This window comes from Telopea speciosissima, chromosome 3, assembly GCF_018873765.1.
Source record: "Telopea speciosissima isolate NSW1024214 ecotype Mountain lineage chromosome 3, Tspe_v1, whole genome shotgun sequence".
Lineage (NCBI taxonomy): Eukaryota > Viridiplantae > Streptophyta > Magnoliopsida > Proteales > Proteaceae > Telopea > Telopea speciosissima.
The window spans coordinates 193,942-206,362 of record NC_057918.1 but is presented as its reverse complement, the minus strand read 5'-3'; the positions used below and the strand labels follow the sequence as shown (position 1 = coordinate 206,362).

The 12,421-nt window shown below is 37.7% G+C and overlaps 1 protein-coding gene across 1 annotated transcript in view; it reads right to left on the bottom strand.

Moving 5' to 3' along the window:
- Window positions 1-678: 678 nt before the first annotated feature.
- LOC122656112 overlaps window positions 679-12,421 on the bottom strand; it is a 73,331-nt gene continuing 61,588 nt past the window's right edge. The window contains exons 7-10 of the mRNA XM_043850561.1: window positions 7,919-8,026; window positions 2,646-2,795; window positions 1,201-1,371; window positions 679-1,042 (exon numbers count right to left, since the gene is read on the bottom strand). Of these exons, the coding sequence (XP_043706496.1) occupies window positions 809-1,042; window positions 1,201-1,371; window positions 2,646-2,795; window positions 7,919-8,026 (663 nt within the window). The 3' untranslated portion in view covers window positions 679-808. The remainder of the gene's footprint in view (window positions 1,043-1,200; window positions 1,372-2,645; window positions 2,796-7,918; window positions 8,027-12,421) is intronic.

The window sequence follows — 12,421 nt, the reverse complement described above, 5'->3', positions numbered from 1 at the left end:
ATTTTAAATTAGTTAAACAATTATGATTACAAAAGTTTCTCGGGAAAGGGATTCCTACAAACATTTGGTAAGAACCCGGATCTTTATCCCCTCAATTTGCCCGCCCCTCAATTTCCTCAATTCCATCTAATAGGAGAGTGGAAATGATCACTCCGCTCGGAGTGGGTTCCACCTCACTCTATTAGAGGGAATTGAGAAAATTGACGGGCAGGCAAATTGAGGTGATATTTTTCCCTAAAACACTACTATTATTTTGCCACATGGGCAGAAATCATGTGGAGAGAGATCATGGTATGGGTTAGGCACGTGCTAAATTTTGGAGTCTAAATCAATCACCCTCCTAGTAGCAGCTTTCTTATGTATGTCAATGCACAACTACTTCGACCACTCGGTGCATTCTCCCGTAACCCCAGATTTTCTAAGTTGTCTTGCCACATGGCAACTTCCAATAAGGTTGAAACTTGAGATGTGAGCAAAGGGACCTAGAGGTCTATCTGTTCACAAATTTGGGCCTCATCTAATCTACCACACAGCAATTGTTGGCATTTAAAGTAGGTTTGTGATTAGACCAGGCTACCTTCTTTCAATTTTCATTTCAAAATAATTTCACTTCAATTTCCTTTAGAAAAGGAAATGATGGTATCTCTTTGTAGAGGTTTTTTTCTTGGGTGGTACATTTCACGGGGTAGAAAATGAAAGTTCCATATATGTATAGAGATATATGAATGGTATCGTCAGAATGTTTTATGCAGAGAGATTCTCTCCCCCACCTTTGGCAGACTTGGCTTCTGGCCTTCTACTTCACTTTTCATGGCTTCAGAAGTCTTGGACCTGAGTTTGATGCCATCCAAGATGTGATTACATCCACAAGCAAATCTATGTCCTTTGAAATCTCTGCCCGTAAGATCCTTGAATCAATGCCAAGTGTGTTCCCTACTTCTTTGGCAACTGTCTCCCATGGCGTTCCCACAGTTAGATTTGCCAGCAGCTCACCTCCACGATTTACTGCATCTGCCATCGCTGGGGGGACATCTGGTAGAACCTGCAAATTGTTAATTGGTTTCAAAGATATTAGTTCTGTATCAAAAATCAAAATAAATAAATAAATAAATGAATGAAAAGGGTAATAAGAATCTTGTTCAAATTGTCACTCTTCATCCCATGGTTAATCTAACCCAAATTATTGTATATAATATTCACCTGTTGCAGTGGAAGCCCATGATCTCCAGGTAACAAACGGATTGAGATATCAAGTAGTGAACTAATGGCAGAATCACAGGTCAGCACCTGTGCTAATGTTGAAGTTTCATCGATTGTATCATCTTTGAATTTAATCAGAAGATTCCTCGAAACACCATAGTAAGACCTTATCTGTGAATTATTTATCATCTAAGAAATATGAATCTTTTTATAGAAAGTACAGGTTTGCAAAATGGAAACTGCTCAAAGAAACGACATAAAGTTCATGCTTTTATACTCAACAAGCACATTTCCTCTACCCCCCCCCCCCCCCAAAAAAAAAGAAAAAGGAAAGACATTTCTCCTATCACTTAACGAATTGCAGCTAGCAGCTAGATTGGGTTTTAACTCTCTAGGGTCTTTCTGACATAACATCATGTGCTCTATGAGAAGTGAACTGTGGTAAAGTAATGAAACGTCAACCCGCACACCCCACCCAAAAAACATTCCTGTCTTCCTCCTTCCCCCTCCCCAGTGATCATCTGGTTTACAGTAGCACAAAGGAAGGTTGAACAGATAAAATTAGAAAAAGACAAAAAGGAAGAAAAAGTGGGCAACTCGGAATAAATTATTAGACATATCTTGTCCTTATTTTGTCCCTGGACAACCCAAACCACTTCATTTTCTGAAACCAGCAACAACAGACCCTTGGATGCAGGCAAATTTAGAAGAACATTAAAATCCTACAGGTAATGGTCTTAGTATGGCTGGAGGGATTCTAAATTTAATAAATTTAGCAACTTCTGAATCCAAAGTTTGACTAGGACTCGCTCAAACTAATCCAGCATCTTCATTAAGTAGTGAAATCTTATAAAACTCCAGATATGCAAACAGAATTAAAATTCCCTTAAATAAAACCAAATTCTAACCAAACAATCCAAGCTGTAACCATATAAGCAATCTCCAAAACCAGCAATCAAGAAACTGACGAAAGATGAATGGAAACTCCAAGAAGTTGACTATCAACTACAACCCATCATAACCCATCCTCAAAATTTCATTAGTCAGACCAGATTTGAAAGATCAACTACAGCCTGCAAATAAGCAGATGTGCTGCCCAGATCTGTCAAACAGATACGTTCTTCTAAACAAACTATATATTTTTTATGGTAAATTCAGGATTAAGCTAGAACACATTAGAACAAACCTCAAAAGACCTTAAGTGTGTTCCATAAAAAGAACAAAAAACCCCATAAGTGTGAAGACTGAATGCAAATCTCCCAAAACAAAAATTCGGGGAGGAAAAGCAATAATCAAAATGCAATCCATGAAGACCCAGTAATGAACAAAATTGGGCAAAATAATTTGCCTCCACAGTCATACCTGTGATAGTCAAAGCATAGCCTGCACACTATATGTAGCAACTCAAGCTTTTACTTGATGCTATAGTCAAATATAATACATACCAATCTTCGAGTCTCTTCTGGTTTTGGGGTGAAATCTTCTCTCCCTTTAACTAAATCCATGTACAAAGGAGGGAGTTGTTCAACCAAAGGAAGTACTTGTTTCATAATTGGAGGGCTGAGGTTCTCTAATTGCTTCAGAGCCATTTCTGCCTGGAAACATTTCATCAAGAGATGGTACATTCAATCAGTAAATGACTAACAGATCATGGGTGCCAAAGAAAATAGTGTCAAGCGTTTGTGTCAACAAAACTGTTCCTGGGGTTAGTTTGTAATTGGCTACTTAAACTGGGAGATCATTGGTTGTCAAGATGGGGATGAGATAGAAGCCATAGAACATGTTGGAAGAGGAGGATATAATCTTCCTTCTCTACGTCATCATTCTAAAAGATGAAGGCCTCTATCTTCTTCCCAATGGCTTAACTCCTTGTGAGAGTCCTTTCCTCTTTATTTTGAAATACGTATAGCATAGGAAAATGGTTCATCTCCTTTTCGTGATTGAAAATATGAGCAAGAGTTGGTAGAGGAAACTGCAATTTTTTGGGCCCTAAAAACCCTTGGCCCCACCTTTTTTTTTTTCAAGAGGTAAGTCCGTAAGTATAAGTTTTTCTTTGCCTGTTATGGATAGAAACACACATGTGTCACCTCAACATCTAAACCGTCTGGTTAACAGATCTACAACCAATCTGACACCACCAAACCAACAATGGTCGAGAATAACACTACATGGTGGCAGTGCTCAAGTGCCTACATTGCATCACAGGGAGTGTTATCCAAAATCATCTTCATCAACATTCTTCACCATCTTTACCTATTTCAGCCATATTTGAGCTCAAAAGTAACAAAATCTTATTTGCTTACAAATCCAAGAAAAATGAAAAGCAATATTGGCTTCTTCTTTTTTTTTTTTTTGGGGGGGGGGGGGGGCACATGATTTCAAGGCTAGTACCAAAATCATCTTATTCAAAACTCATTACCTAATCCAGCCATGTCTAGAGCCACAAGTATCAAATTCTTATTTGTTTACAAAGCCATGAAAAACAATATTAACTTCCCAGGGAGGGAGAATTTCAAGGCTATTTTACTGGGTACTTATATAGAAAAGAATCTTCACTGTTTAAGGTTTAGATGCAAGATAATACGGTATAAATTTCAAGGGGGGGGGGGGGGAGGAAAGAGAGACTAGGGCATTGATATAATGAAATTTGGAAGGAGTAATTGAATTGCAGAATATGGTGTGTACATAAGAAACATCTGATTATATGATGAAAATTTTAATTCATTCATCAGCCCAAACGTGTTATTCACAATCCCTCATATAGCTTTAGACATCAAGTTGTAACTCTTACTAGGACTTGGATCCAATCAAATTCAAGGTATGACTCAAAATACCCAATGCCAATACAACAAACCACTGCAGAAAAGAAAATACCAAAATACCTTGCAATAATCAAATTAATAGATTGAATAGTTTGCACACAAGTGACTTGTTCAGTTTCCTATGCCATCCTGTATATTATATCCGCCACAAATAGTCCAAAACAAATATTAACCAGATGGGGACATGACAGGACCACAGACAATGAAATATCCCCAAAATAGCAGAAAATACAGCAACTGGTACAAGGAATGCAGAAATGAAATTGGTGCAGACAATTTGGTGTCAAGGAATGTAGAAATGAAATTAAGTGGGAAAAGGGAATAAAACATAGTGTGCTGTCAATATGCCTGCCCAAGGATATCTCTGTTTTCTGCCATGGAAGTGTCTCATGAAGTTTGAAGTAGATATTGTCCAGAATAGAAACACTTTAACATGAGGTTCCATTCGTTTCACTGAGAATGGGTTACATATTGACATAGTTAAGCACGTCTAACAGACTTTGCAAAAGCATAGGTGCCAAGCATGCTTATGCTCACAATGAATAGAAACAAAAAGAGCAGAAAATGCATTAAGGAATCACAAAACCCGAGAATGGAGGAAGAAGAGAGAGAGAGAGAAGAAGATGAGGAAGAGGAGAGAACTGTCAAACTTAAGAGGAGAGAACTGTCAAACTTATCAGTCTCCCTCATAATGCTTGTATTTATAATCTCAAATTACAATGGAAAGGGGAACTCCTAATCAGATTAGGAATTCCTAATCATGATAGGATTCCAAGTTACAATAGGAAAAGAACTAGAACTAACAACTCAAACTGAAACTAAGACTAACAACTCACAGTAGAATTAGGACTTGACATAATTAGAAACTAGGACTCCAACTAGGACTAGGAAAATAGAAGATACACATATCAACCAAATCACTGTTCACGTGAACAGTGTCACATGAATAGTACTTCAACACTCCCCCTCAAGCTGGATTATACAAATAAGTAAAGAAAGAAGATCCAGCTTGAATTAAAAGGAAAAAAAAAAAAAAAAAAAAAAAAAAAACTTCATAATAATGCAAACACTCCCCCTCAAGTTGGCGCATACAAGGTATTAATGCCCAACTTGAACAAAATGAGAAGAAACTAAGTTGCAGCAAAATCCAGCTTGACAGATGAATGTAGCTCCCAAATAAACCTTCAAGAACTTGAAATAATTGATCTTCAAAACCTGGACAAACATGATCAGCAAACCGGGACTAGAATTTCTTCCAAAAAAGGCAGCTTTTAATGATCTTCAATAGCTAACCAGTGATGAATCTCAGATTGTCATAATGACATAAAATTTTGAAGTTAAATAACTAGAGCAGCAAGTAGCGGAAACGAGCTGAATTAGGCAGCGGAAAAAAACTGTATCAACCCAACTGAAAGTCCTCAAATAGGCAACAACCAAATATCTCCAATACTCTTCAATACTTCAATCTCCCCCTTACGGCAAACTCAACCCTATAACGAAGGATACCCTATGGCAATGGTGGAGAAAACCGATCTTCTATGTTTTGCACCAATGTTCCTGCAAGTTCTGCGTTCTGCAATGTCTGCAGGTATACTATACATAATCTCCCCCTCATGTGTAGTACACGTGGACATAACAGAGATGATGTAAGAGATAGGGCAAAAACATAATATTCCAGATTTTTCCAAGAGGTGCTAAGGGTAATGGAAAAAGAAGAAATGGCAAAATAGAGAATACCATTAACTTCCAAAGGGGTTATGGATATATGCCAAATGTATGGGATATGAAGGGAATTAGAATTATTGAAAGGGAACGGTGTTGAAAAAAAAGGATGGCATGACTGTAATTTGGTGGAATTCCACTTTTTAAATACAAACCAAGCCAAAGGGCAAACTGGTAATAAACCAGAATTTTCAAGGGTCAATTGGGTAGTCAAATAGGGGAATGTATTAAATTAATGGCAGTTCCGTAAATAACCAGAATTTTGCAAGGGGAATGGCAGAATTGTAAATAACACAATTAAAAAAGGGATGGCATAGTTATAATTTAGATGAAATCTGATTACAAATACCACCCAAGGCAAAAGGGTAATGTTGGAATGAGCAGTAATATAAGGACAGAGGTAGATAAGGGAAGATGATAACGGCATAAAGGGAAACTTAAGGAATAAAATAGAGTAACTAATAAAAGAACCAAGTCTCTTGAGTCACGCGACTAGAGAAAAGTAAGAAAACACATTCTTGATAAATCCTGGACCAAAGGATATGGCAACACATGACATGGGAAACCAACTCATAAAAGGAAAGAATTGATCGCAAAAGGCAAAGAGTTTTGACCGTCTTCTACCTCGTGACAGTCACGGCTTTGAACCAGCGGAAACAAAGGGGAAACAGAGAGGCAGTAAACAAAGGGGAAACAGCGGACCTGTTGATGAAGGTTGTCTTCAAACTTCGAACCAGCAGCCGACGGATCTGGTTCAGATACGGTAGATCGAGATGGATCAAGATGCATTAGGTCTTCTACTTTTTTGATCAGCAAACAAAAGCAGGTCCTTCAATCTCCTTTGATAGCGAAAGCAACCCACAACATCAAATCGATTCAGCAAGTAGAAAACCAGAATTTAATTCCACAAACAAACCTTCAATAGAAATCGAAGTAAACAACAGCAGCGACAATTGATGAATCGATCCAAATAAAATTTCCCACAGCAATAATCAACCCTGGAAACCAGAAATCGAAGAACACCTTCTTCTCTGTTCACTAGCTTCTCAAGAGGAGAGGACCTAGTCGAACCGAGAAACCTTCGTCTTCAAACTGACGGTACGGTAAAGTAGGGAAGAGTAGTAGTCCAAAGGGAAGAAGAAAACCATAGCTGCTGCAAACACCATACAACCAGAGCACCAACCACCGCAACCAACCCTGCAGGAAATCAATATGTAAATCAGCAGGACCTTTTTCTTCTAAAGAGGATAGCACTTTCAACGAACAGAGGTTCTTCAGATGTTGGTTCGATTCACACAACAGTAGTCATCTTCTCCAACAGAATCACTCCATGATAACAAAAAATAAAAGCGCAGTAATAGCAGCCCCATCCCTAGACAAAGAACACAGCCAGCAGAAAATTGCAGGTGGATGTCCTTCTTCCACCTGTGAACCAGTCCTCAAAAAGGAACAGCGGCAAGCAACCGACACATAAACAAGGCTTGATAAAAGCCATAAAACCAATCACATAGCCAAACAAAACTGGCTTCGAACTTTTAATCGACAGCCATAGCAACAAAAATCAAACAAAAAACTGAATATCTATAAACATGCAGCAGCGGTGACGGTGGCTGCTCACCACACCAGAGACCTTACACAACTCTCAAACCGGCAAGACGATAATAACCCAGGGTAACTTCAGACCATGAGCTCTGATACCATGTTAGAGAGTATAGATGAAGAAAACCAGAACCGAGAATGGAGGAAGAAGAGAGAGAGAGAAGAAGATGAGGAAGAGGAGAGAACTGTCAAACTTATCAGTCTCCCTCATAATGCTTGTATTTATAATCTCAAATTACAATGGAAAGGGGAACTCCTAATCAGATTAGGAATTCCTAATCATGATAGGATTCCAAGTTACAATAGGAAAAGAACTAGAACTAACAACTCAAACTGAAACTAAGACTAACAACTCACAGTAGAATTAGGACTTGACATAATTAGAAACTAGGACTCCAACTAGGACTAGGAAAATAGAAGATACACATATCAACCAAATCACTGTTCACGTGAACAATGTCACATGAATAGTACTTCAACACCTAGACTATCAGAAAGGATACTAGATAAAGTCTGAAGCCAAAACAAACTCAGCCTAAATGCATCATCATAAGTAAGTGATTTTAAGTTCTCACCCCAAGGCGGATTGTTGGAGATGATATGAGCTGGGAGAAAACCGGACCAAAGCTTTGGGCCATTGGGACAATAACAGGTGAGAACAATGGGATTGCTAGGCTCGCCTCCTGTGGAATGCATTAATTATAACTTTTTTAGTAATTTCACAGATAGTTTACTAAGAGTGAAAATAATTTCAAGGTAATAGTCATCCAGTAGCATATGAGAAAGCACATAAGCAGTCTGTAGAGCATGTTATACCATTTCTGGTGATCGTCCTTGGATAATAGAATTTGTTAACATTTCCCAAGTGCAGATATTGACAAAAAGGTTAGCAAATTATATGAAAAATAAAACCTTTGAAGAAAATCATTAAGCTGGTGTCATGATATAGTCAAACGCATTTCAAGCATCACTTAAGTGACTCTAGGCTAGATTTCTCCTTCATACCATGAGATGCTTGGGTTTTGGAGAAAACTAGATCAACTGGACTAACCAATGCATTTCTACTGTCTCATATAGGATCCTTATAAATGGCTCACCCACTAGTATCTTTACCCCGTCTCGAGGACTGCGTCAAGGAGACCCCATTAGCCCCTATCCCCTCCTAATCTGCTCTGAAGCATCTCATGCATTATCTAAAACAAAGTTCATCAAAGGGGACTTTTCCACAATTAGGATCGGCAGAAACGGTCCTAGAATCTCTCATATGTTTTTTGCTGATGATAGTTATTTCTTCATGCAGGCCACCCCTAGAGATGCCCATGAGATTAGTGATATCATTTCTCTCTACGGTGGCGTTTCTGTCAAATGGTCAATCACCAAAAATCTGAAATTTATTTCAGCAAAAACACCCTTAAGCATGTTAAAGACACTTTCAGGAATTGTCAATAAGCAATGTGTTTCCTATCCTGGCACTTATCTTGGGCCAGATTTGGTATGATTTCTATTTCAATTTCAAATTGATTTCTTGAAATAGTCAACAAATAGATTTTTGGTCACGAAATTGAAATTGCTTTGGTTGCATCAATCTAAAATATTTAGAGAATAAGAAATCCATTTGGTAGTTCAATTATTGAGAATATATTCTCTCCAATTGAATATATTTCTTTGGGAGAGGGTTCCCGATACCACGCCACACCAACGGTGGCATGAGAAATAGTATCATCCTCATGGGTCCGAACGGTCAAGGAGGAAAAAGAAAATAATAAAAGACCCATGTGAGACGGCGTATAATACATGACAAAAATATTTGTTCAATAAGATAGTATTTTCAAATTACACATATAAAGTTAAAAGTTCAAGTGTCAATCATATAAAAAAAAAATTGATAAGTTTCTTTACAATTATCATATGAAATGTCACCTAGTGGTGGATGGGAAAATTCAGACGAGTGCTCCTGACTCCCCATAATATTCGATTGTCAAGTGCAGTACCCTCCCAACCAACCCAAAGGAAAGTGAAGCAGTCAAATGAACATGCAACACATACATTTTGGGTAACTTCATTTTTTTCTATCAAATCTATATGGTATTTGTTAGTTAAGTGGAAGTGATGCGCTTATATGTGTTCCATCTATTGCTCCAATGCAATTGACAAAGAATGAATAATACTTCTGATTTGTTTTGATCTCTGGTGGTATCTCCTCAAATGAAAGTGATTGTATCATCTCTTGAGCAAATATTCGCAATGCTGCCAATACACTGTGGAAGTGTCAACTCACTGTTTCCCCTGAATGTGTAAACACTTCTTGGATTAATGGATTTTTAATATTGTGAGACATCATTAAGATGACCATTGCTAATTGTTCCTCCACTAAAATATTCTTTGTGTTTGTCAATGGACATCTTTCTTTCAATATAGACACCAACCTCAAGAAATGCTCCCTAGCCATACCAAATATTTTATGAACCCTTTTTGGATGTTTATTTGAGCATAACATTTCAAAATCCAAGCATATCATTTGAGTCTGTGTGATATGCTAAAAAATATTTTCTTTCCATTTTGAACTCTTCCTTTTCAAGGCAATTCTTTTATTCCCTATCTAGTTGTGTTTAGGCTGAATTGAAAGAGGACCTTTCTGCTGAAGAATTATTTGAGAGGAAAAAGATAAACTTGCAGAGTTGGGAATGGTCCTGCTTGCTGATCCATAGTCAACTATTAAATCCCTAGCAGGGCTTTGCAGATTTCTAAAGATGAAGATCAAGGTATTGTTGAACTTGGGCTGCTATCTTTGTTAGCTGTTTTCAATGAGATCATTCCTGGGGACAGAGAAGTTCACTAAACAATTAAATTATAGGATAATTAAATAGGATTTCAAGTTCTGAACAGAAAACTTCTGAAACTTAACAACATAAACCATTGTAGTTTCTTAAATAGAATTTCAAGTTCTAATACAAATGGGACTCGAACAAAATAACAGTAATTTCCATAGGAGTTTCTAAACACCCCTCCAATACCCAAGAGCCTCAATTGCCCCTTGGGTATTAGAATCTCTTTAGAAGGGGCTTTGAAATTACTGTTAGTTTGAGAAATCTGGTGAAGGGTGTTTCCCAAATCAGAAAAATTACCATATCCCTGACCGAAAAGACAGAGAGAGAGAGAGATGTTCATTCATGCCTTGTTGCATTAAGCCAGAAACCAGAGAGCGAGAGAGAAATGGTGAGGATTGAGGAATGGTCTTTGCGATGGCAAGAGAGATGCTGAGGAATGGTCTCTATATCTGTAACGAGTCGCTCGAGAGCCGTTTTTATTAAAGTTTTGTGAAATTACTACTTTACCCATAAAAAATCCGTTGTTTACCACGTGCTCATTAAAGAGCAGCGCGAAATTGGAATGAATGTAATTTCAATTTTGAAATTGAAAGGGGTCTTCACCTGTTTCAGAATTTCTATTCCATCTTATTTCTATTTCACTGAAATAATGTGCAAAAATCAAACCAAACAAATTTCCAAAATCGAAATGACCCATGAAATTGAAATAGAAATCATACCAAATCAGGCCTTGGCCTCCCTTCTCATATTAGCCGTTCCAAAAATCTGAAATTTATGTCAGCAAAAACACCCTTGACCATGTTAAAGATACTATTTCAGGAATTGTCTATATGCAATGTGTTTCCTATCCTGGCACTTATCTTGGCCTGTCTTCTCATATTAGTCGTTCCAAATCCAAATGATGCAAATTTATCACCAAACTGAGCTTCTTTGCTTAGGAATAAGTCTAGGGTTGGGTTATATACATGTTGAGCCTTTGATCCCATGGGTTTTCAATGTAATAGGTAACTTTTATGGACCTAAAGTATGGGTAATAGGGTTGCATACGGAATTAGCTGTTTTGGTTCCATACTTAGATTTATTTTAATTTTTTTTGTGTTTTAAATTGAACCGGTCCAAAGCTGATTTGAACCAGTGGTTCAATTTAAGTGAATTAAGTAGATTCCTTATTGAAATTGTTTTAGTTGTCATGTGACAACTTAAGTCCCCCTCCTCTCCACGGTTTTGAGACCGGAGGTAGTCTTGTAATAGAGTCAGCTAGGGGGGCTTCTTAGTCTCCTAGGCTGATGCAGATTTATCACCAACCGGGGCTTCTTTTGCTTAGGAATAAGTCTAGGGTTGGGTTATATACATGTTGGGTCTTGATCCCATGGGTTTCTAATGTAATATGTCACTTTTATGGACCTAAAGTATGGGTAACAGGGTTGCATACGGGATTAAATGTTTTAATTCCTTACTTAGTTTTATTTTTGTGTAATTAGTGGTCATGTGATCACTTAAGTGATCATGTGACTTGGTTAAGTGGTCATGTGACTATTTAATTGTTTGGTAAGTTGGGCTGGATTAGGACTCTTTAAGTCCAGCCGTGTTTTGAGTCGATTTCCTTCAGTATTTCAGTTTCCTAGTTAGTATAGGTTACCTAATAGGTTAAGGATCGGGTTAGGCCTTTCCTTTTTAGTGTAAGAGTCTATTAGTCTTTTATATAAGGTTGTAAGAGGGGCAAGTATTGAACATGATTTTTGATAATGAAAAAGCTTTTTGCTGCTCTCTTTCATTGAAGATTTGTCTTGTGTTTGATCAAGGCTTTTGATAATGAAAAAGCTTTTTGCTGCTCTCCAGAGGATGTTCCTAATATTTTCTCCTCGAAAGTTGCAGCCTTGGTACCTATCCCTGAAGAGACCTAACCAGTGAAGTTTAGTAGCCAAAGCGTATGTGCTCTTTGAGAATCAACTCGAATTGTAGATTGGTTTTCCTTCTACTGCCATGTGCAACTTCAGAAATTAAATAAGATTTTGTATACCCATTAGAGCCCTACAGTTTCTAATTCTGGTTCAGGTTATTTCTGCCCATATAACTCTCTGTTTTGGGCCTGTGGCATACGTGTTAGCTGCTGGTCATTGACTCCTTTGCTGGGACTGTTATATGTCTATCGTGGGTACTATTGGGGTTAGTTTACTTGTGAATTAACTTTATATTAATCCTACTCAATCAATTTTTAGATCTGAAATCTTGTAGGGACAGCATGTATGT